The sequence below is a fragment of the Musca autumnalis genome, unplaced genomic scaffold (assembly GCF_047663935.1).
Source record: "Musca autumnalis isolate F117 unplaced genomic scaffold, ASM4766393v1 scaffold_5, whole genome shotgun sequence".
NCBI classification, from domain to species: domain Eukaryota; kingdom Metazoa; phylum Arthropoda; class Insecta; order Diptera; family Muscidae; genus Musca; species Musca autumnalis.
The window spans coordinates 141,639,737-141,665,708 of NW_027412088.1; the positions used below are offsets into that span (position 1 = coordinate 141,639,737).

The following is a 25,972-nucleotide window of genomic DNA, read 5'->3' on the forward strand; positions in this document are numbered from 1 at the left end:
CAACTGTCAAGTCCACAGGTTAAACGTCAAATGAAATCCAGATGAGATTTCATTTGACGTTTTAGCTATGGAATTGACAGTTGAAATCGAGTGGATTTCGTAAATGTAAACTTAGCATAACACTTTTCGAGTAAAAGTGGTAAAACTTGAAGATTCTTGAACGTAAAGGAACAGAGTTAATGTTTGTGTAAATTTTCTGATTTTGAACGTAATACTATGTTTACATTTACGAAATCCACTCGATTTCAGCTGTCAATTCCATTGCTCAAACGTCAAATGAAATCCAATCGATTTCAGATGAGTTTTCATTTGACGTATACACAAAGGAATTGACAGATGAAATCGAATGGATTTCGTAAATGTAAACATAGTCTTATGCTAAGTTTACATTTACGAAATCCACTCGATTTCAACTGTCAATTTCATAGCTCAAACGTCAAATGAAATCTCATCTGGATTTCATTTGACGTTTAACCTATGGATTTGACAGTTGAAATCGAGTGGATTTCGTAAATGTAAACCAAGCATTAGTCATAAAATTGATCACGAAGCCGATTGTGACTTTGGACATGCCTATAAACTTGAAGTCGTCATGTTGAAACAGCGCTAGTGTGACCTTCGACTATGCAATAAATTAATGCACTTGTTTCTGCCATATCTGCTATAGATAACGATTTTACTCATTTTTGAGGGGTGTTCGAATATGAGTTTTGAATACTGTATGTATGTATTTTTCGTCAAAATCCATCCAAGGCATATTTATACAAGGTAGAAGTGACAATCAGCTGTATTCTTTATTTTTTTGTAAATTTAGTTTTTAAAATGTAATAGGGTCTTATCAAGAAATTTGAAACTTCCAAATTTTTTACCATAAAATTCTTATTTTCACCGTAAAGGTGTAATAACAATGACCTACGACAGTTCTGTATGCTTTATATTTATATTTTGATTCAAATTTGTTGTATTTTAGAGGATTTTAAAAATGCATTTATGTTTTTCCTGACAAGATTTTTGGAACGACCCTATTATTCAATATTTATCTTTGACAATTAATTTTCAATAACAACAATGTTGTTTTTGTAAATTTTTTAGTTGTTGTAATTCATGCATTTACCTTATATGAATATGCCTTGAATCCATCTTATTTGGTATTTTTGAAGAGTTTGAATTAAATTTTTGATATTTAATTATAAAAATGATAGAAACATTGACAATGGAAAGTAATAAGTAAAAAAACAATTGAAACTTTCGCATGAAAGTTTTTACGTGTTGATGGTAGTGAAAGTCCAAAAGAGAATTGAAGAAAAACTTTATAGTGCAAGTCTCAGCGTGAGGCATAACTTGGCGTTTACACTAGACAGTTTGTCTTCAAATACAACTCTGATTTACTAATACATACATACATTTGTCGTTTGGCTACCAGCTGTCCATCATTCTTTCACACACAGTCGGGTTAACAAAATTTTGACATTTTTTGTAAAAATGTGTGAGATAATAATTGAAATGTGTTGAAAACAAAAGAACATGAACAAAAACAAAATATGTGAACGGAAAACAAAAGGAATTCGATGATTTTCATTCATAATTTTACAACTGTTTTTGCAGTTGTCTGGACGCCAGCGTCACAAAGGCAAGTTTTGGGATTTTGACAACCAATACATGAAGTCAACTGTCCTGTCATTTGTAAACGCAGGGTAAGGGGTAGTTTACACTATATGTAAATGTCATATGACATGAAATTTTCCAATGTTATATATTCGCTAATATGTGCAATATTGGAGATTTTCCTTACGCCATTTACTCTGTGGGCCCACACCAGCAAAAATGTAAAAAAACTACGTCTCCACATTGCCTCTGTGGGTAGATATGGAATGATTTTTTTTTTCGTGTCATATGACATTGATAGATAGTGTAAACTATCTCTAAGACTAACATGACAAAAATATGTCGCTGAAAAACACAGCTGATAAATAAAACACAACTCAACTAGATACGAAAGACAGAACATGAAGGAACGAATAACAATCGAAAGGAAACATCAAAATAAAAACAGCTGTTTGGACAAATAACTTGTTGAGGTTTGCATTACTTTCGTTTTGTTATTTTGCTGGCAAAAATAAAGTGAAAATACATCCCGTTGTTTCAGAAATGCGTAAAATTCTAGTTACTGGTGGCACCGGTTTAGTGGGTAAAGCTTTACAGGATGTTATTGCCGAGGAAAAGTGCGCCGAAGAGGAATGGTATTTTGCCGGCTCAAAGGATTGTGACTTAACTGATGAAGCTGCTACCCGAGGATTGTTTGAAAAGGTGAAGCCAAATTGTGTCATACATTTGGCTGCTATGGTTGGTGGACTATTCCATAATATGAACAATAATTTGGATTTTCTGGTAAGTTGGTTTCCGAATCAATGTCTGCTCTATTTTCGCCAATGCATTATGGTGGTTAATAGCTATTCTTTAGAGGACAAATATGTCTAGTAATTGTTTCTACTCGTCCTCCCAAAAATTTATCACATCAAGACGTTATAGGGATGAGTGAGATTGAGACCTTACGATCGTAATCCAGTCGTAAATGCAGACACTCCGTTTCGTTCATTCCAATTTTTCCCTTGTGGTCGTAGGCATTTGTGCTCTTTCCACTGATGGCGATATCGAAATTATCAAAGGATATATTCTGGGCATAAGACGGGCACACCCCAGGTAGGTTTCGTTGTCCTGAACACAAAAATATATACCATCTCTGGGAAGTCCATTTTTCCCGAGATATAGGCCTTTAAAGTGCATAAAAGAAAGTCTTAAATCCCCGGCCGAAGGCGGCTATTGCCGAAGATTATTATTTAAAAGAAAATTTAGAATTTTAAAGGCTTATATCTCGGGAAGTTTGGACTTCCAAGAGATGATATATATTTTTATGTTCAGGACAACGAGACGTACCTGTGGTTTCAAAAAAATAGGGCGTGCGCGTGTGAACCAGCTAGAGATAGATATCATACTATTAAAATCCTCTGCAATAAGGTGATAAGAGTATTGCCTTTGCGATTTCAATGATCATCACATGAATTCATCTGCCAACCACCATTTCCATTTCCAATTACAACTTTATAAACTCATTCGCTTTGATTTAAGACCAAATTCCAATCGTGATCATGGAGGACTCCTTACTTTAGCTGATTTTATACAGCTAAGTTCTAGTTGCAATAAGAATGTTAGGTCAAGCAACGCATTGTTCTAAAAAACATTTCCTGCTGTACATTTTGTCTTTCCTATTACTGATATCATGATTTCCGACTTCTTTGCACTCTTCTTCGTTACCTAATACATTTATTTTTATCATTCCTTTTCCAGCGAGTAAATCTTCAAATAAACGACAATGTCTTACAAGCTGCCCACGCCCATGGATGTGAAAAAGTTGTTTCCTGTCTTAGCACCTGCATTTTTCCCGATAAAACAGAATATCCCATAGACGAAACTATGGTACACAATGGACCACCACATTCCTCAAATTATGGCTATTCGTATGCCAAACGTTTAATTGACATTCAAAATCACGCCTATTACGATAAATATGGTTGTATGTTCACCTCAGTCATACCGTGTAATATTTTCGGGCCCAACGATAATTACAAACCAAATGTAAGTCATGTTATTCCTGGAATGATTTATCGTATGCACAAATTGATACAAGAAAATCCAGAAATTCCTGAAGAAGATAAAACATTTACGGTGTATGGTTCCGGAAAACCATTACGACAATTTATTTACAGTATTGATTTGGCTAAGTTAATGATATGGGTGCTAAGGAACTATAACAGTGTCGAGCCAATTATTTTAAGTGTAGACGAAGAACAAGAGGTTACTATATTCGATGTGGCAAAAGCGATAGCAAATGCATTCGGATTTAAAGGAAAACTAGAATGTGATACATCTAAAGCTGATGGCCAGTATAAGAAGACCGCTTCAAATAAAAAGCTACGTTCACTTCTGCCAGATTTTCAATTTACCAATTTTGATGAGGCAATCAAAACATCTGTTGATTGGTACATTCAACATTACGATGAAGCGAGGAAGTGAATGGAACGCGATTCCTGCTTAGCACAAAAACAACGATATTCAAGCTTTTTTCAAATGCATTTAAATTTGATTTCTGTAATGCACGTTTCTAAAACATGTTTGTATTTATATTCATTTCTTGTGTTATTTTCTTTTAGAAATACCACTTATTTTTAAAAAAGAAATAAATTATAAATATAAATTATACATGCAAATGAGAGTTATTTAAAAATTTATGATATTTTGGCCCAAAACAATAAGTATCAAAGAGCTATGGAACTTAATTAACGTAAGCATAAACCTTAAGAAAAAGTGGAGATAGCATGACACTTAGGCTCATGACATCGAAGTCTAAACAATAAACACTTGGCGACGGACAATAAAAACTAAAACAAAACAACCTTGAGTGGGGAGATGCAAACACAACGATATATAACTGCGGAAGATGGCAATGCTTTAATCGCTATGTTCCCAAAAGGTGTAAAAGGAAGTTAACATTTCGATTAGCAAATTGATTACCGTGTTTATTAATAATCCATCATTAATATGGAGGAGTGATCTTTGAATGCGTTTTAGATTGTTGAAAACTTCCTCGATACTGTAAAACATGGCACTGCTGTCTTAATTTTTTTGTTTGCTTGTTGAAGTGTTGATAATGTCATTGCATAGCTGGCTCGGATAAATTGTGTTCAATTACTTAAATTTTTATTCTATTTATTTCTTCTTTTTTCAATTATATTTTTTCTAGTGTGATATAAAATTAAATTTTGCCTATCTTAAATTTATGACTACTTGTAAGCACACATAGCACACATTGGACAAGCGCACAGTGGATCCACTTGTATGGATAAAGTGGCCAAAAATATTTAGAGTGTACAAATCAAGCCAATACCCCGGTTACAGCTTTGTGCTGCTGTGAAGAGTGTTTTAAGAAACCATGAGCGTAACATTCTCCCCCCTTTCCCCTCTGGAGGGGGTATACGGTAAGAATTGTTTTATACTGTTAATACAAAATGACATGAACAAAGGTCCGGATTATCTTATGATGCAAAAATAGGCTTGGGAAAACAGAACAATCTCCAAAACAACATAAAATCCAACAAATTTAGCGGATTAAAAAAGTCAACATTTTTGTCTGAAAATTGATAAAATTTTTAATATAGATCTTATAGCGCTCTTCCTGGAAGGCACCTACCGCCAACGTAAGACAAATTTGGAAGAAGATTTCTTCATCTTGCCACTGAGGCCAATTGTGTTAATGTACATGGCCAGATAACAGAGTTATACTCTAATATATCCATAGAAACCCTATTCTAGGGCAACTTTAGTCAGCGACCCACCATTTATAGTCTGGCACTAGATTGCAGCTGATTTTAATACTGAATAATCTTAAACCCATGACCTACTTTATAAAATTATTCCGGAGGTGGGCACTGGTGGGCATCATGACTAAAACCTTATGTCAAATTTAAGTATGTGATCGAATTGGCATTACAAAATACACTAAGAAAATATGCAGCTAACTAGAATTCCACAACACGCTAAAACACTATTTTTTAATGAAAATTATGCTAATACCTCCTTCAAAATCCACTATAATATTTTGCTATACGTATTAGTTTCGCGATATTTTGAATATATTTACTTGCACTTAAAATATAGGTTGTACTGACAACAAAACATATTAGTCAAATGTTCCGACTTTTGAAGCTATTCTTAAGAATATCGCGTTCGAATGAAACAAAAACTAATATATTTTTAAAAAGGTCCAGGTTATAGCTGTCAGAGTTGCCAGATGTTGTACCAAAATTTTGACATTCATTTTTTTATTTTTGGCCAATGGGTGGATCCACTGTGAAGCGTTGGTCTTAAACACCTTCGGTAGTCAAGCTGTCATTCGTTGATTCTAGCTATCAGGAAGGCAGCTAATTATCCAGATCTCAATGATGCTGACATCTGAAGACTTTTTGAAGACAAGGACGAGCACTTAATCCCACGGCAGCGGGTTCTTTCGTACCGGATTGACCCGGAACAACACAAAACCAATATTCCGGCCAGCGGCTGCCACCTCAGTGTGTACATGTTCGTATTTGTTTCGTTTTTCTGTGTTGGGAGCAGCATATCCCGGAATGCCTGCTCCGAATTTAAATTTAGACGTGACATAAGCATAAAGCCATAACCTAGAGTAAACCAACATCCAAGAATGTGGCTTTAGAGATAGTAAAAAAGTAAAAGATTTTCTCAGTAACTTCTTTTCAGAGATTAAAGGGTACGTCTAAGACTTTCTCCTCTCCAATATTTAAGAACAAGTTTCTTTAAAATTTTAAGTATTTTTCCTTAACATTTTAATAGTTACCAGAATTTTTAAGCCAAAAATAATAAAAATACACTTTTTTCTCAAACAGAAAATAAATCATTGAAAAGGTGATATTTTAAGCTTTCGTTTGTGATAAGCCATGAAATATAGTAATATAAAATATTTGCTCTGTTCCAGAACCCTGTAAGGAGCTACTATTTGTTACTACGATAACATTTTTTTCCTTTATGTTTTCGGAAAAATAGTAAGAATTAGTATATTCTTGCAGTTCTGGAACAGACCAAATGTAGTAAAAATTAGTAGAATCTTGCAAATGTAAACCTCATGTAATGGCATTGAAAATACAACCATTTGGGGGTGTTGTTTCATTGTTGCATTTGTAATGACGTTTGTGTCATGATGTGATTTGCGCCATTTTGATTTAAACGATTTCCTTCTTCCTTTTTCTTAAAAATCGGAGAACTGTGCAGACGTAAATTATGGTAAGTAAAATGCTAAATGTTTTATTAATCCATTGTGCACCTTACATCTCATTGCAAAATTATTAAATAATAATATTGCAATAAGATGTAAGGCCTATTTCTTTACGCAGGCTAACATTCTAATATTTTTTTCTATTTTTCAGGAAGAAAAACAACGCGAAGAAGAAAAGCTCCTTGCTATGAAGGAGGGCAGAGATCGGCGAAATAGAGAACGACGACGACGCGCAGCCGCTGCTCTTGCTGCCGCTAACGCTGCCCCACCAACCCATAACTTCAAGGCGCAAATTGGGAATGCAAAAATATGCATATATGCGCCACGGCAGCATCGCTACAATCCCCACCCAAAACATCGGCATAACAATGCGCCCAATAGGGCCAATAAGAAAGCCCCCAAACCTGATGGGGCCAATAAGAACGCCCCCAATCCTGATGGGGCGAACAACAAAGGCCCCAAACCTGATGGGGCCAATAAGAACGCCCCCAATCCTGATGGGGAGAACAACAAAGGCCCCAAACCTGATGGGGCCAATAAGAACGCCCCCAATCCTGATGGGGCGAACGATGAAGGAATGGAAGTCGATTTAAAATAATAATAGTTTTTAAATTCAAATATTTTTAAATATTGTATTGTTATATGAAAACGAAAATTTATCAATCGATTAAACAAAAAATCCCTTGTTGTTAAATGTTAAGGAAAACTATAATAATTGTCCTTATTGTATTTATATGAGAAAAATAAATATTTAATTTAAAGTCCTGATTTTTAAACTCCAAGTAGCACTTCATATAAGGGAGGTGGAACACGATTGATAAAAAGTGTTTTGGTTGAAATGTGACAAAACGTGTTCCATGTGACACAAACTGCCAAAAACATGAAAAAAAGATTCCATGGAACAATTCAGCAACTTTTTGCAATTATAAAAATTTTCCATAACTTCTAGACTATCACATATATCTGACTAAAATAAATTACTGATATATTCTATGAGTTTAGTTAAGTAGAACTGAGATCTTAAAGTATTGGATTATTGCACCATTTTTATCCTGTATGACCTCAAACATTAACTTGAGTTTTTCTCGAATCAGGCAAATGGCGTATGGAACACTTAAGCATGACACCGACGATATGTATTTTAGTACGTTGAGGTAGGTTCCAAGCGACATCAAATTATTTTAAGTTTTTGGTTCCATTTCATGTTTTATGTTTGCAAATTGCAATTTTAAAATATTTTTGTGGGATTTGTAAGATTTTATTGGCAGTAGATAGATTCGTAAACTCTTAGAGATTCATGTGATGGCGTGCCAAATGATGGCAATCAGTGTATGGTGGTGGGGTGTGGTCTTTAGAGCAATTGTTGGTGGTTGATGAGAAGGAACAGCAGCATCCTTATCCATGCATACATAATCTCAACTCCCAATTGTTTGGTTCGTTAGTAAACGAATAAACGTTTTTTTCTGTTGTTGTTTTATTAAACAATTGCTACAAATTTCGACCGAGCATATCAGGCTATTGGAAAAATGCATATGGAAAATTTGAATTTTACAACCATTTTGTTGGTTGGTTTTATTTATGTCGAAAAAAGTGCCGTTTGAGTTTTTGGCCATTTTAAATATTGTTTTCTTGGGTGGGGAGCAAAAAGACATGGACTTTATTTTAACTAGCCTTGATGAGAACTTGACATTTTAAGATACGCAAGGAGATGCCTGAGTTGTGTACCCCAGTGTATGGGTTTTCAAAATTATGGGCGTATGCACCGACAAAAGTATGGATGGGATTAAAGCTTAAAAATTTGCGGGGATATCGATAGATAGGTCTTTTTTATCACACTATCCTGCGAAAAACATAAAATTGCTGTAAACAGGGCCACTAGGAAAACCTTGGGTAAAAATGTCCAAAGGATCCTCGAAGGATTGGACAGATATGGCCCGAATTTGAACATAAACTAAGTTTCGACAATATTTAGAGATCCAAAGTTTGGACCAAATCGGTTGCTACGTCTATGAAAAATCGCGCGTACCAGTTTAGCAAATATTTTCGAACTTTTGTGGGGGATGTACCGGAAGGAGTGGATCTATAAGCACCACCTTCGAATTTCATCTAATATTTGAAGAAATATTACAATATCCAAAGTGGGAAGAAAGCAGTATTCGGTTCGAGCCCTCCAGCCACTACATATGGTGCCATAGGGTTTTTACAACTTTAGGCTGTTTTCTCAAGAAGTATGGACTTGCCCCTGAAAAAACTTTTACTGCCGTAATTGAGGCAGCGAATGCAAGTTGCTTCAACAAAAATCAAAGTGATTCGAGTGATTGATAGACTAAGATATATATTGGACCTCTTGAATCTCTAAGAGTTTACGAATCTATCTACTGCCAATAAAATCTTACAAATCCCACAAAAATATTTTAAAATTGCAATTTGCAAACATAAAACATGAAATGGAACCAAAAACTTAAAATAATTTGATGTCGCTTGGAACCTACCTCAACGTACTAAAATACATATGTGTGTAACTATATTTGTTGTTCATGCATAGTTTATAAAACATATATAAGATATGTCTAACCCTATATACATATTTATTTATGTGTTGGTTTGTTTGTTTTAAGCATTACACTATCAAATTGGTGTGTGTAGCAAAGCATTCAATCTGCAACCGAAATCTTCAAATTTTCCTCTAAAAAACGAATGAACTTTAACTTTGTTATTTCTTCCTCCCAAACACAATGTTTTCTTCTTTCAAAATTTCTTTTTGACCAATTTTGAAAATAAACCATATTCATATTTATTATATCCATGTTTATTCGTTGTCATAGATAACAAATTTGTTTCTTTAGATGGCTTAGATAAATTATTCACATTTTTTAGATCTAAGAAACATTTATTTTATTGAATAATTTAATTTCCTATTTATTTTAAATCGACTTCCATTCCTTCAGCCCCATCGTTCGCCCCATCAGGATTGGGGGCGTTCTTATTGGCCCCATCAGGTTTGGGGCCTTCGTTGTTCTCCCCATCAGGATTGGGGGCGTTCTTATTGGCCCCATCAGGTTTGGGGCCTTTGTTGTTCGCCCCATCAGGATTGGGGGCGTTCTTATTGGCCCCATCAGGTTTGGGGGCTTTCTTATTGACCCTATTGGGCGCAATTGCATTGTTATGCCGATGTTTTGGGTGGGGATTGTAGGGATGCTGCCGTGGCGCATATATGCATATTTTTGCATTCCCTATTTGCGCTCTGAAGTTGTGGGTTGGTGGGACAGCGTTAGCGGCAGCAAGAGCAGCGGCTGCGCGTCGTCGTCGTTCCCTATTTCGCCGAGCTCTGCCCTCCTTCTTAGCAAGGAGCTTTTCTTCCTCGCGTTGTTTTTCTTCCTGAAAAATAGAAAAAACTATTAGAATGTTAGCCTGCGTAAAGAAATAGGCCTTACATCTTATTGCAATATTATTATTTAATAATTTTGCAATAAGATGTAAGGTGCACAATGGATTAATAAAACATTTAGCATTTTACTTACCATTATTTACGTCTGCACAGTTCTCCGATTTTTAAGAAAAAGGAAGAAGGAAATCATTTAAATCAAAATGGCGCAAATCACATCATGACACAAACGTCATTACAAATGCAACCATGAAACAACACCCCCAAATGGTTGTCTCGTCTATCATATGCACAAATATGATTTATCGAATGCACAAATTGATACAAGAAAATCCAGAAATTCCTGAAGAAGATAAAACATTTACGGTATATGGTTCCGGAAAACCATTACGACAATTTATTTACAGTATTGATTTGACTAAGTTAATGATATGGGTGCTAAGGAACTATAACAGTGTCGAGCCAATTATTTTAAGTGTAGACGAAGAACAAGAGGTTACTATATTCGATGTGGCAAAAGCGATAGCAAATGCATTCGAATTTAAAGGAAAACTAGAATGTGATACATCTAAAGCTGATGGCCAGTATAAGAAGACCGCTTCAAATAAAAAGCTACGTTCACTTCTGCCAGATTTTCAATTTACCAATTTTGATGAGGCAATCAAAACATCTCTTGATTGGTACATTCAACATTACGATGAAGCGAGGAAGTGAATGGAACGCGATTCCTGCTTAGCACAAAAACAACGATATTCAAGCTTTTTCCAAATGCATTTAAATTTGATTTCTGTAATGCACGTTTCTAAAACATGTTTGTATTTATATTCATTTCTTGTGTTATTTTCTTTTAGAAATACCACTTATTTTTAAAAAAGAAATAAATTATAAATATAAATTATACATGCAAATGAGAGTTATTTAAAAATTTATGATATTTTGGCCCAAAACAATAAGTATCAAAGAGCTATGGAACTTAATTAACGTAAGCATAAACCTTAAGAAAAAGTGGAGATAGCATGACACTTAGGCTCATGACATCGAAGTCTAAACAATAAACACTTGGCGACGGACAATAAAAACTAAAACAAAACAAACTTGAGTGGGGAGATGCAAATAAATTGATGGGGAATTGGGCAAAAATATTAATAACAAGTAAAAAAGTATCAGTCAGCTTCGCCGACAGAGATATACCCTCAGCCTGTGTGAATTGAAATACTTAAAAAAACCTATGTATGGGTTTTCAAAATTATGGGCGTATGCACCGACAAAAGTATGGATGGGATTAAAGCTTAAAAATTTGCGGGGATATCGATAGATAGGTCTTTTTTATCACACTATCCTGCGAAAAACATAAAATTGCTGTAAACAGGGCCACTAGGAAAACCTTGGGTAAAAATGTCCAAAGGATCCTCGAAGGATTGGACAGATATGGCCCGAATTTGAACATAAACTAAGTTTCGACAATATTTAGAGATCCAAAGTTTGAACCAAATCGGTTGCTACGTCTATGAAAAATCGCGAGTACCAGTTTAGCAAATATTTTCGAACTTTTGTGGGGGATGTACCGGAAGGAGTGGATCTATAAGCACCACCTTCGAATTTCATCTAATATTTGAAGAAATATTACAATATCCAAAGTGCGAAGAAATCAGTATTCGGTTCGAGCCCTCCAGCCACTACATATGGTGCCATAGGGTTTTTACAACTTTAGGCTGTTTTCTCAAGAAGTATGGACTTGCCCCTGAAAAAACTTTTACTGCCGTAATTGAGGCAGCGAATGCAAGTTGCTTCAACAAAAATCAAAGTGATTCGAGTGATTGATAGACTAAGATATATATTGGACCTCTTGAATCTCTAAGAGTTTACGAATCTATCTACTGCCAATAAAATCTTACAAATCCCACAAAAATATTTTAAAACTGCAATTTGCAAACATAAAACATGAAATGGAACCAAAAACTTAAAATAATTTGATGTCGCTTGGAACCTACCTCAACGTACTAAAATACATATGTGTGTAACTATATTTGTTGTTCATGCATAGTTTATAAAACATATATAAGATATGTCTAACCCTATATACATATTTATTTATGTGTTGGTTTGTTTGTTTTAAGCATTACACTATCAAATTGGTGTGTGTAGCAAAGCATTCAATCTGCAACCGAAATCTTCAAATTTTCCTCTAAAAAACGAATGAACTTTAACTTTGTTATTTCTTCCTCCCAAACACAATGTTTTCTTCTTTCAAAATTTCTTTTTGACCAATTTTGAAAATAAACCATATTCATATTTATTATATCCATAGCTGTGTTCCTTTACATACCTGAGGTTACCATTTCTTACCATTTTTAACCTGTAAAGTGTTCCCTTACTTTTAATAGCATACAATTTATATGATAGCAGTTCACCACTTTTACCATTTTCTGCCACTGTTACCACTTTTAAAAGTAAAGGAACAGACCACATGTTTATACGTTGTCATAGATAACAAATTTGTTTCTTTAGATGGCTTAGATAAATTATTCACATTTTTTAGATCTCAGAAACATTTATTTTATTGAATAATTTAATTTCATATTTATTTTAAATCGACTTCCATTCCTTCAGCCCCATCGTTCGCCTCATCAGGATTGGGGGCGTTCTTATTGGCTCCATCAGGTTTGGGGCCTTTGTTGTTCGCCCCATCAGGATTGGGGGCGTTCTTATTGGCCCCATCAGGTTTGGGGGCTTTCTTATTGGCCCTATTGGGCGCAATTGCATTGTTATGCCGATCGTTGTTATGCCGATGTTTTGGGTGGGGATTGTAGGGATGCTGCCGTGGCGCATATACATATGCATATTTTTGCATTCCCTATTTGCGCTCTGAAGTTGTGGGTTGGTGGGGCAGCGTTAGCGGCAGCAAGAGCAGCGGCTGCGCGTCGTCGTCGTTCCCTATTTCGCCGAGCTCTGCCCTCCTTCTTAGCAAGGAGCTTTTCTTCCTCGCGTTGTTTTTCTTCCTGAAAAATAGAAAAAACTATTAGAATGTTAGCCTGCGTAAAGAAATAGGCCTTACATCTTATTGCAATATTATTATTTAATAATTTTGCAATAAGATGTAAGGTACACAATGGATTAATAAAACATTTAGCATTTTACTTACCATTATTTACGTCTGCACAGTTCTCCGATTTTTAAGAAAAAGGAAGAAGGAAATCATTTAAATCAAAATGGCGCAAATCACATCATGACACAAACGTCATTACAAATGCAACCATGAAACAACACCCCCAAATGGTTGTCTCGTCTATCATATGCACAAATATGATTTATCGAATGCACAAATTGATACAAGAAAATCCAGAAATTCCTGAAGAAGATAAACATTTACGGTATATGGTTCCGGAAAACCATTACGACAATTTATTTACAGTATTGATTTGGCTAAGTTAATGATATGGGTGCTAAGGAACTATAACAGTGTCGAGCCAATTATTTTAAGTGTAGACGAAGAACAAGAGGTTACTATATTCGATGTGGCAAAAGCGATAGCAAATGCATTCGGATTTAAAGGAAAACTAGAATGTGATACATCTAAAGCTGATGGCCAGTATAAGAAGACCGCTTCAAATAAAAAGCTACGTTCACTTCTGCCAGATTTTCAATTTACCAATTTTGATGAGGCAATCAAAACATCTGTTGATTGGTACTTTCAACATTACGATGAAGCGAGGAAGTGAATGGAACGCGATTCCTGCTTAGCACAAAAACAACGATATTCAAGCTTTTTTCAAATGCATTTAAATTTGATTTCTGTAATGCACGTTTCTAAAACATGTTTGTATTTATATTCATTTCTTGTGTTATTTTCTTTTAGAAATACCACTTATTTTTAAAAAAGAAATAAATTATAAATATAAATTATACATGCAAATGAGAGTTATTTAAAAATTTATGATATTTTGGCCCAAAACAATAAGTATCAAAGAGCTATGGAACTTAATTAACGTAAGCATAAACCTTAAGAAAAAGTGGAGATAGCATGACACTTAGGCTCATGACATCGAAGTCTAAACAATAAACACTTGGCGACGGACAATAAAAACTAAAACAAAACAACCTTGAGTGGGGAGATGCAAACACAACGATATATAACTGCGGAAGATGGCAATGCTTTAATCGCTATGTTCCCAAAAGGTGTAAAAGGAAGTTAACATTTCGATTAGCAAATTGATTACCGTGTTTATTAATAATCCATCATTAATATGGAGGAGTGATCTTTGAATGCGTTTTAGATTGTTGAAAACTTCCTCGATACTGTAAAACATGGCACTGCTGTCTTAATTTTTTTGTTTGCTTGTTGAAGTGTTGATAATGTCATTGCATAGCTGGCTCGGATAAATTGTGTTCAATTACTTAAATTTTTATTTTATTTATTTCTTCTTTTTTCAATTATATTTTTTTCTAGTGTGATATAAAATTAAATTTTGCCTATCTTAAATTTATGACTACTTGTAAGCACACATAGCACACATTGGACAAGCGCACAGTGGATCCACTTGTATGGATAAAGTGGCCAAAAATATTTAGAGTGTACAAATCAAGCCAATACCCCGGTTACAGCTTTGTGCTGCTGTGAAGAGTGTTTTAAGAAACCATGAGCGTAACATTCTCCCCCCTTTCCCCTCTGGAGGGGGTATACGGTAAGAATTGTTTTATACTGTTAATACAAAATGACATGAACAAAGGTCCGGATTATCTTATGATGCAAAAATAGGCTTGGGAAAACAGAACAATCTCCAAAACAACATAAAATCCAACAAATTTAGCGGATTAAAAAAGTCAACATTTTTGTCTGAAAATTGATAAAATTTTTAATATAGATCTTATAGCGCTCTTCCTGGAAGGCACCTACCGCCAACGTGAGACAAATTTGGAAGAAGATTTCTTCATCTTGCCACTGATGCCAATTGTGTTAATGTACATGGCCAGATAACAGAGTTATACTCTAATATATCCATAGAAACCCTATTCTAGGGCAACTTTAGTCAGCGACCCACCATTTATAGTCTGGCACTAGATTGCAGCTGATTTTAATACTGAATAATCTTAAACCCATGACCTACTTTATAAAATTATTCCGGAGGTGGGCACTGGTGGGCATCATGACTAAAACCTTATGTCAAATTTAAGTATGTGATCGAATTGGCATTACAAAATACACTAAGAAAATATGCAGCTAACTAGAATTCCACAACACGCTAAAACACTATTTTTTAATGAAAATTATGCTAATACCTCCTTCAAAATCCACTATAATATTTTGCTATACGTATTAGTTTCGCGATATTTTGAATATATTTACTTGCACTTAAAATATAGGTTGTACTGACAACAAAACATATTAGTCAAATGTTCCGACTTTTGAAGCTATTCTTAAGAATATCGCGTTCGAATGAAACAAAAACTAATATATTTTTAAAAAGGTCCAGGTTATAGCTGTCAGAGTTGCCAGATGTTGTACCAAAATTTTGACATTCATTTTTTTATTTTTGGCCAATGGGTGGATCCACTGTGAAGCGTTGGTCTTAAACACCTTCGGTAGTCAAGCTGTCATTCGTTGATTCTAGCTATCAGGAAGGCAGCTAATTATCCAGATCTCAATGATGCTGACATCTGAAGACTTTTTGAAGACAAGGACGAGCACTTAATCCCACGGCAGCGGGTTCTTTCGTACCGGATTGACCCGGAACAACACAAAACCAATATTCCGGCCAGCGGCTGCCACCTCAGTGTGTACATGTTCGTATTTGTTTCGTTTTTCTGTGTTGGGAGCAGCATATCCCGGAATGCCTGCTCCGAATTTAAATTTAGACGTGACATAAGCATAAAGCCATAACCTAGAGTAAACCAACATCCAAGAATGTGGCTTTAGAGATAGTAAAAAAGTAAAAGATTTTCTCAGTAACTTCTTTTCAGAGATTAAAGGGTACGTCTAAGACTTTCTCCTCTCCAATATTTAAGAACAAGTTTCTTTAAAATTTTAAGTATTTTTCCTTAACATTTTAATAGTTACCAGAATTTTTAAGCCAAAAATAATAAAAATACACTTTTTTCTCAAACAGAAAATAAATCATTGAAAAGGTGATATTTTAAGCTCTCGTTTGTGATATTTAGCTAAGCCATGAAATATAGTAATATAAAATATTTGCTCTGTTCCAGAACCCTGTAAGGAGCTACTATTTGTTACTACGATAACATTTTTTTCCTTTATGTTTTCGGAAAAATAGTAAGAATTAGTATATTCTTGCAGTTCTGGAACAGACCAAATGTAGTAAAAATTAGTAGAATCTTGCAAATGTAAACCTCATGTAATGGCATTGAAAATACAACCATTTGGGGGTGTTGTTTCATTGTTGCATTTGTAATGACGTTTGTGTCATGATGTGATTTGCGCCATTTTGATTTAAACGATTTCCTTCTTCCTTTTTCTTAAAAATCGGAGAACTGTGCAGACGTAAATTATGGTAAGTAAAATGCTAAATGTTTTATTAATCCATTGTGTACCTTACATCTTATTGCAAAATTATTAAATAATAATATTGCAATAAGATGTAAGGCCTATTTCTTTACGCAGGCTAACATTCTAATATTTTTTTCTATTTTTCAGGAAGAAAAACAACGCGAAGAAGAAAAGCTCCTTGCTATGAAGGAGGGCAGAGCTCGGCGAAATAGAGAACGACGACGACGCGCAGCCGCTGCTCTTGCTGCCGCTAACGCTGCCCCACCAACCCATAACTTCAAGGCGCAAATTGGGAATGCAAAAATATGCATATATGCGCCACGGCAGCATCGCTACAATCCCCACCCAAAACATCGGCATAACAATGCGCCCAATAGGGCCAATAAGAAAGCCCCCAAACCTGATGGGGCCAATAAGAACGCCCCCAATCCTGATGGGGCGAACAACAAAGGCCCCAAACCTGATGGGGCCAATAAGAACGCCCCCAATCCTGATGGGGAGAACAACAAAGGCCCCAAACCTGATGGGGCCAATAAGAACGCCCCCAATCCTGATGGGGCGAACGATGAAGGAATGGAAGTCGATTTAAAATAATAATAGTTTTTAAATTCAAATATTTTTAAATATTGTATTGTTATATGAAAACGAAAATTTATCAATCGATTAAACAAAAAATCCCTTGTTGTTAAATGTTAAGGAAAACTATAATAATTGTCCTTATTGTATTTATATGAGAAAAATAAATATTTCATTTAAAGTCCTGATTTTAAACTCATATAAGGGAGGTGGAACACGATTGATAAAAAGTGTTTTGGTTGAAATGTGACAAAACGTGTTCCATGTGACACAAACTGCCAAAAACATGAAAAAAAGATTCCATGGAACAATTCAGCAACTTTTTGCAATTATAAAAATTTTCCATAACTTCTAGACTATCACATATATCTGACTAAAATAAATTACTGATATATTCTATGAGTTTAGTTAAGTAGAACTGAGATCTTAAAGTATTGGATTATTGCACCATTTTTATCCTGTATGACCTCAAACATTAACTTGAGTTTTTCTCGAATCAGGCAAATGGCGTATGGAACACTTAAGCATGACACCGACGATATGTATTTTAGTACGTTGAGGTAGGTTCCAAGCGACATCAAATTATTTATTGAGGCAGCGAATGCAAGTTGCTTCAACAAAAATCAAAGTGATTCGAGTGATTGATAGACTAAGATATATATTGGACCTCTTGAATCTCTAAGAGTTTACGAATCTATCTACTGCCAATAAAATCTTACAAATCCCACAAAAATATTTTAAAATTGCAATTTGCAAACATAAAACATGAAATGGAACCAAAAACTTAAAATAATTTGATGTCGCTTGGAACCTACCTCAACGTACTAAAATACATATGTGTGTAACTATATTTGTTGTTCATGCATAGTTTATAAAACATATATAAGATATGTCTAACCCTATATACATATTTATTTATGTGTTGGTTTGTTTTAAGCATTACACTATCAAATTGGTGTGTGTAGCAAAGCATTCAATCTGCAACCGAAATCTTCAAATTTTCCTCTAAAAAACGAATGAACTTTAACTTTGTTATTTCTTCCTCCCAAACACAATGTTTTCTTCTTTCAAAATTTCTTTTTGACCAATTTTGAAAATAAACCATATTCATATTTATTATATCCATGTTTATTCGTTGTCATAGATAACAAATTTGTTTCTTTAGATGGCTTAGATAAATTATTCACATTTTTTAGATCTCAGAAACATTTATTTTATTGAATAATTTAATTTCATATTTATTTTAAATCGACTTCCATTCCTTCAGCCCCATCGTTCGCCCCATCAGGATTGGGGGCGTTCTTATTGGCCCCATCAGGTTTGGGGCCTTTGTTGTTCTCCCCATCAGGATTTGGGGCGTTCTTATTGGCCCCATCAGGTTTGGGGCCTTTGTTGTTCGCCCCATCAGGATTGGGGGCGTTCTTATTGGCCCCATCAGGTTTGGGGGCTTTCTTATTGGCCCTATTGGGCGCAATTGCATTGTTATGCCGATCGTTGTTATGCCGATGTTTTGGGTGGGGATTGTAGGGATGCTGCCGTGGCGCATATATGCATATTTTTGCATTCCCTATTTGCGCTCTGAAGTTGTGGGTTGGTGGGGCAGCGTTAGCGGCAGCAAGAGCAGCGGCTGCGCGTCGTCGTCGTTCCCTATTTCGCCGAGCTCTGCCCTCCTTCTTAGCAAGGAGCTTTTCTTCCTCGCGTTGTTTTTCTTCCTGAAAAATAGAAAAAACTATTAGAATGTTAGCCTGCGTAAAGAAATAGGCCTTACATCTTATTGCAATATTATTATTTAATAATTTTGCAATAAGATGTAAGGTACACAATGGATTAATAAAACATTTAGCATTTTACTTACCATTATTTACGTCTGCACAGTTCTCCGATTTTTAAGAAAAAGGAAGAAGGAAATCATTTAAATCAAAATGGCGCAAATCACATCATGACACAAACGTCATTACAAATGCAACCATGAAACAACACCCCCAAATGGTTGTCTCGTCTATCATATGCACAAATATGATTTATCGAATGCACAAATTGATACAAGAAAATCCAGAAATTCCTGAAGAAGATAAAACATTTACGGTATATGGTTCCGGAAAACCATTACGACAATTTATTTACAGTATTGATTTGGCTAAGTTAATGATATGGGTGCTAAGGAACTATAACAGTGTCGAGCCAATTATTTTAAGTGTAGACGAAGAACAAGAGGTTACTATATTCGATGTGGCAAAAGCGATAGCAAATGCATTCGGATTTAAAGGAAAACTAGAATGTGATACATCTAAAGCTGATGGCCAGTATAAGAAGACCGCTTCAAATAAAAAGCTACGTTCACTTCTGCCAGATTTTCAATTTACCAATTTTGATGAGGCAATCAAAACATCTGTTGATTGGTACATTCAACATTACGATGAAGCGAGGAAGTGAATGGAACGCGATTCCTGCTTAGCACAAAAACAACGATATTCAAGCTTTTTTCAAATGCATTTAAATTTGATTTCTGTAATGCACGTTTCTAAAACATGTTTGTATTTATATTCATTTCTTGTGTTATTTTCTTTTAGAAATACCACTTATTTTTAAAAAAGAAATAAATTATAAATATAAATTATACATGCAAATGAGAGTTATTTAAAAATTTATGATATTTTGGCCCAAAACAATAAGTATCAAAGAGCTATGGAACTTAATTAACGTAAGCATAAACCTTAAGAAAAAGTGGAGATAGCATGACACTTAGGCTCATGACATCGAAGTCTAAACAATAAACACTTGGCGACGGACAATAAAAACTAAAACAAAACAACCTTGAGTGGGGAGATGCAAATAAATTGATGGGGAATTGGGCAAAAATATTAATAACAAGTAAAAAAGTATCAGTCAGCTTCGCCGACAGAGATATACCCTCAGCCTGTGTGAATTGAAATACTTAAAAAAACCTATGTATGGGTTTTCAAAATTATGGGCGTATGCACCGACAAAAGTATGGATGGGATTAAAGCTTAAAAATTTGCGGGGATATCGATAGATAGGTCTTTTTTATCACACTATCCTGCGAAAAACATAAAATTGCTGTAAACAGGGCCACTAGGAAAACCTTGGGTAAAAATGTCCAAAGGATCCTCGAAGGATTGGACAGATATGGCCCGAATTTGAACATAAACTAAGTTTCGACAATATTTAGAGATCCAAAGTTTGGACCAAATCGGTTGCTACGTCTATGAAAAATCGCGCGTGCCAGTTTAGCAAATATTTTCGAACTTTTGTGGGGGATGTACCGGAAGGAGTGGATCTATAAGCACCACCTTCGAATTTCATCTAATATTTGAAGAAATATTACAATATCCAAAGTGGGAAGAAAGCAGTATTCGGTTCGAGCCCTCCAGCCACTACATATGGTGCCATAGGGTTTTTACAACTTTAGGCTGTTTTCTCAAGAAGTATGGACTTGCCCCTGAAAAAACTTTTACTGCCGTAATTGAGGCAGCGAATGCAAGTTGCTTCAACAAAAATCAAAGTGATTCGAGTGATTGATAGACTAAGATATATATTGGACCTCTTGAATCTCTAAGAGTTTACGAATCTATCTACTGCCAATAAAATCTTACAAATCCCACAAAAATATTTTAAAATTGCAATTTGCAAACATAAAACATGAAATGGAACCAAAAACTTAAAATAATTTGATGTCGCTTGGAACCTACCTCAACGTACTAAAATACATATGTGTGTAACTATATTTGTTGTTCATGCATAGTTTATAAAACATATATAAGATATGTCTAACCCTATATACATATTTATTTATGTGTTGGTTTGTTTGTTTTAAGCATTACACTATCAAATTGGTGTGTGTAGCAAAGCATTCAATCTGCAACCGAAATCTTCAAATTTTCCTCTAAAAAACGAATGAACTTTAACTTTGTTATTTCTTCCTCCCAAACACAATGTTTTCTTCTTTCAAAATTTCTTTTTGACCAATTTTGAAAATAAACCATATTCATATTTATTATATCCATGTTTATTCGTTGTCATAGATAACAAATTTGTTTCTTTAGATGGCTTAGATAAATTATTCACATTTTTTAGATCTCAGAAACATTTATTTTATTGAATAATTTAATTTCATATTTATTTTAAATCGACTTCCATTCCTTCAGCCCCATCGTTCGCCCCATCAGGATTGGGGGCGTTCTTATTGGCCCCATCAGGTTTGGGGCCTTTGTTGTTCTCCCCATCAGGATTGGGGGCGTTCTTATTGGCCCCATCAGGTTTGGGGCCTTTGTTGTTCGCCCCATCAGGATTGGGGGCGTTCTTATTGGCCCCATCAGGTTTGGGGGCTTTCTTATTGGCCCTATTGGGCGCAATTGCATTGTTATGCCGATCGTTGTTGCTGCCGTGGCGCATATATGCATATTTTTGCATTCCCTATTTGCGCTCTGAAGTTGTGGGTTGGTGGGGCAGCGTTAGCGGCAGCAAGAGCAGCGGCTGCGCGTCGTCGTCGTTCCCTATTTCGCCGAGCTCTGCCCTCCTTCTTAGCAAGGAGCTTTTCTTCCTCGCGTTGTTTTTCTTCCTGAAAAATAGAAAAAACTATTAGAATGTTAGCCTGCGTAAAGAAATAGGCCTTACATCTTATTGCAATATTATTATTTAATAATTTTGCAATAAGATGTAAGGTACACAATGGATTAATAAAACATTTAGCATTTTACTTACCATTATTTACGTCTGCACAGTTCTCCGATTTTTAAGAAAAAGGAAGAAGGAAATCATTTAAATCAAAATGGCGCAAATCACATCATGACACAAACGTCATTACAAATGCAACCATGAAACAACACCCCCAAATGGTTGTCTCGTCTATCATATGCACAAATATGATTTATCGAATGCACAAATTGATACAAGAAAATCCAGAAATTCCTGAAGAAGATAAAACATTTACGGTATATGGTTCCGGAAAACCATTACGACAATTTATTTACAGTATTGATTTGGCTAAGTTAATGATATGGGTGCTAAGGAACTATAACAGTGTCGAGCCAATTATTTTAAGTGTAGACGAAGAACAAGAGGTTACTATATTCGATGTGGCAAAAGCGATAGCAAATGCATTCGGATTTAAAGGAAAACTAGAATGTGATACATCTAAAGCTGATGGCCAGTATAAGAAGACCGCTTCAAATAAAAAGCTACGTTCACTTCTGCCAGATTTTCAATTTACCAATTTTGATGAGGCAATCAAAACATCTGTTGATTGGTACATTCAACATTACGATGAAGCGAGGAAGTGAATGGAACGCGATTCCTGCTTAGCACAAAAACAACGATATTCAAGCTTTTTTCAAATGCATTTAAATTTGATTTCTGTAATGCACGTTTCTAAAACATGTTTGTATTTATATTCATTCTTGTGTTATTTTCTTTTAGAAATACCACTTATTTTTAAAAAAGAAATAAATTATAAATATAAATTATACATGCAAATGAGAGTTATTTAAAAATTTATGATATTTTGGCCCAAAACAATAAGTATCAAAGAGCTATGGAACTTAATTAACGTAAGCATAAACCTTAAGAAAAAGTGGAGATAGCATGACACTTAGGCTCATGACATCGAAGTCTAAACAATAAACACTTGGCGACGGACAATAAAAACTAAAACAAAACAACCTTGAGTGGGGAGATGCAAATAAATTGATGGGGAATTGGGCAAACATATTAATAACAAGTAAAAAAGTATCAGTCAGCTTCGCCGACAGAGATATACCCTCAGCCTGTGTGAATTGAAATACTTAAAAAAACCTATGTATGGGTTTTCAAAATTATGGGCGTATGCACCGACAAAAGTATGGATGGGATTAAAGCTTAAAAATTTGCGGGGATGTCGATTGATAGGTCTTTTTTATCACACTATCCTGCGAAAAACATAAAATTGCTGTAAACAGGGCCACTAGGAAAACCTTGGGTAAAAATGTCCAAAGGATCCTCGAAGGATTGGACAGATATGGCCCGAATTTGAACATAAACTAAGTTTCGACAATATTTAGAGATCCAAAGTTTGGACCAAATCGGTTGCTACGTCTATGAAAAATCGCGCGTACCAGTTTAGCAAATATTTTCGAACTTTTGTGGAGGATGTACCGGAAGGAGTGGATCTATAAGCACCACCTTCGAATTTCATCTAATATTTGAAGAAATATTACAATATCCAAAGTGGGAAGAAAGCAGTATTCGGTTTGAGCCCTCCAGCCACTACATATGGTGCCATAGGGTTTTTACAACTTTAGGCTGTTTTCTCAAGAAGTATGGACTTGCCCCTGAAAAAACTTTTACTGCCGTAATTGAGGCAGCGAATGCAAGTTGCTTCAACAAAAATCAAAGTGATTCGAGTGATTGATAGACTAAGATATATATTGGACCTCTTGAATCTCTAAGAGTTTACGAATCTATCTACTGCCAATAAAATCTTACAAATCCCACAAAAATATTTTAAAATTGCAATTTGCAAACATAAAACATGAAATGGAACCAAAAACTTAAAATAATTTGATGTCGCTTGGAACCTACCTCAACGTACTAAAATACATATGTGTGTAACTATATTTGTTGTTCATGCATAGTTTATAAAACATATATAAGATATGTCTAACCCTATATACATATTTATTTATGTGTTGGTTTGTTTGTTTTAAGCATTACACTATCAAATTGGTGTGTGTAGCAAAGCATTCAATCTGCAACCGAAATCTTCAAATTTTCCTCTAAAAAACGAATGAACTTTAACTTTGTTATTTCTTCCTCCCAAACACAATGTTTTCTTCTTTCAAAATTTCTTTTTGACCAATTTTGAAAATAAACCATATTCATATTTATTATATCCATGTTTATTCGTTGTCATAGATAACAAATTTGTTTCTTTAGATGGCTTAGATAAATTATTCACATTTTTTAGATCTCAGAAACATTTATTTTATTGAATAATTTAATTTCATATTTATTTTAAATCGACTTCCATTCCTTCAGCCCCATCGTTCGCCCCATCAGGTTTGGGGCCTTTGTTGTTCTCCCCATCAGGATTGGGGGCGTTCTTATTGGCCCCATCAGGTTTGGGGCCTTTGTTGTTCGCCCCATCAGGATTGGGGGCGTTCTTATTGGCCCCATCAGGTTTGGGGGCTTTCTTATTGGCCCTATTGGGCGCAATTGCATTGTTATGCCGATCGTTGTTGCTGCCGTGGCGCATATATGCATATTTTTGCATTCCCTATTTGCGCTCTGAAGTTGTGGGTTGGTGGGGCAGCGTTAGCGGCAGCAAGAGCAGCGGCTGCGCGTCGTCGTCGTTCCCTATTTCGCCGAGCTCTGCCCTCCTTCTTAGCAAGGAGCTTTTCTTCCTCGCGTTGTTTTTCTTCCTGAAAAATAGAAAAAACTATTAGAATGTTAGCCTGCGTAAAGAAATAGGCCTTACATCTTATTGCAATATTATTATTTAATAATTTTGCAATAAGATGTAAGGTACACAATGGATTAATAAAACATTTAGCATTTTACTTACCATTATTTACGTCTGCACAGTTCTCCGATTTTTAAGAAAAAGGAAGAAGGAAATCATTTAAATCAAAATGGCGCAAATCACATCATGACACAAACGTCATTACAAATGCAACCATGAAACAACACCCCCAAATGGTTGTCTCGTCTATCATATGCACAAATATGATTTATCGAATGCACAAATTGATACAAGAAAATCCAGAAATTCCTGAAGAAGATAAAACATTTACGGTATATGGTTCCGGAAAACCATTACGACAATTTATTTACAGTATTGATTTGGCTAAGTTAATGATATGGGTGCTAAGGAACTATAACAGTGTCGAGCCAATTATTTTAAGTGTAGACGAAGAACAAGAGGTTACTATATTCGATGTGGCAAAAGCGATAGCAAATGCATTCGGATTTAAAGGAAAACTAGAATGTGATACATCTAAAGCTGATGGCCAGTATAAGAAGACCGCTTCAAATAAAAAGCTACGTTCACTTCTGCCAGATTTTCAATTTACCAATTTTGATGAGGCAATCAAAACATCTGTTGATTGGTACATTCAACATTACGATGAAGCGAGGAAGTGAATGGAACGCGATTCCTGCTTAGCACAAAAACAACGATATTCAAGCTTTTTTCAAATGCATTTAAATTTGATTTCTGTAATGCACGTTTCTAAAACATGTTTGTATTTATATTCATTTCTTGTGTTATTTTCTTTTAGAAATACCACTTATTTTTAAAAAAGAAATAAATTATAAATATAAATTATACATGCAAATGAGAGTTATTTAAAAATTTATGATATTTTGGCCCAAAACAATAAGTATCAAAGAGCTATGGAACTTAATTAACGTAAGCATAAACCTTAAGAAAAAGTGGAGATAGCATGACACTTAGGCTCATGACATCGAAGTCTAAACAATAAACACTTGGCGACGGACAATAAAAACTAAAACAAAACAACCTTGAGTGGGGAGATGCAAATAAATTGATGGGGAATTGGGCAAACATATTAATAACAAGTAAAAAAGTATCAGTCAGCTTCGCCGACAGAGATATACCCTCAGCCTGTGTGAATTGAAATACTTAAAAAAACCTATGTATGGGTTTTCAAAA

The 25,972-nt window shown here is 35.0% G+C and overlaps 6 protein-coding genes across 8 annotated transcripts; all 6 read left to right on the forward strand.

Moving 5' to 3' along the window:
• The first annotated feature begins 1,934 nt into the window (after positions 1-1,934).
• On the forward strand, positions 1,935-6,850 carry Gmer (GDP-L-fucose synthase-like protein). 2 transcript variants are annotated; one of them, XM_073991197.1, is made up of 3 exons: positions 1,935-2,078; positions 2,147-2,388; positions 3,346-4,265. In XM_073991197.1, the coding sequence occupies exons 2-3, from the start codon at positions 2,149-2,151 to the stop codon at positions 4,069-4,071; spliced, it is 966 nt and encodes a 321-aa protein (XP_073847298.1). In that variant the 5' UTR covers positions 1,935-2,078; positions 2,147-2,148; the 3' UTR covers positions 4,072-4,265. The 2 variants fall into 2 exon arrangements, 1 of the variants encoding a protein (XP_073847298.1); XR_012413320.1 differs by lacking the exon at positions 1,935-2,078 and adding an exon at positions 6,636-6,850 and having other exon boundaries at positions 2,085-2,388; positions 3,346-4,528.
• LOC141406119 (uncharacterized) lies at positions 6,713-7,530 on the forward strand. Its single transcript, XM_073991198.1, has 2 exons — positions 6,713-6,849; positions 6,993-7,530. The coding sequence occupies exons 1-2, from the start codon at positions 6,847-6,849 to the stop codon at positions 7,437-7,439; spliced, it is 450 nt and encodes a 149-aa protein (XP_073847299.1). The 5' UTR covers positions 6,713-6,846; the 3' UTR covers positions 7,440-7,530.
• Positions 7,531-13,606: 6,076 nt separating this feature from the next.
• LOC141406579 (uncharacterized) lies at positions 13,607-17,413 on the forward strand. Of its 2 annotated transcripts, none has more exons than XM_073992309.1 (3): positions 13,607-14,402; positions 16,519-16,732; positions 16,876-17,413. In XM_073992309.1, exons 2-3 carry the CDS (start codon positions 16,730-16,732, stop codon positions 17,320-17,322), a joined length of 450 nt encoding a protein of 149 aa, XP_073848410.1. In that variant the 5' UTR covers positions 13,607-14,402; positions 16,519-16,729; the 3' UTR covers positions 17,323-17,413. The 2 variants fall into 2 exon arrangements, with proteins under 2 accessions (XP_073848410.1, XP_073848409.1); XM_073992308.1 differs by having other exon boundaries at positions 14,386-14,402; positions 16,331-16,732.
• Positions 17,414-19,320: 1,907 nt separating this feature from the next.
• Positions 19,321-19,737, forward strand: LOC141386774 (probable GDP-L-fucose synthase). The gene has a single exon (XM_073955689.1). It carries the CDS (start codon positions 19,321-19,323, stop codon positions 19,735-19,737), a length of 417 nt encoding a protein of 138 aa, XP_073811790.1.
• A 2,450-nt stretch (positions 19,738-22,187) lies between these two features.
• On the forward strand, positions 22,188-22,604 carry LOC141386775 (probable GDP-L-fucose synthase). Its single transcript, XM_073955690.1, has one exon. It carries the CDS (start codon positions 22,188-22,190, stop codon positions 22,602-22,604), a length of 417 nt encoding a protein of 138 aa, XP_073811791.1.
• A 2,419-nt stretch (positions 22,605-25,023) lies between these two features.
• On the forward strand, positions 25,024-25,440 carry LOC141386776 (probable GDP-L-fucose synthase). Its single transcript, XM_073955691.1, has one exon. It carries the CDS (start codon positions 25,024-25,026, stop codon positions 25,438-25,440), a length of 417 nt encoding a protein of 138 aa, XP_073811792.1.
• Positions 25,441-25,972: the final 532 nt, after the last annotated feature.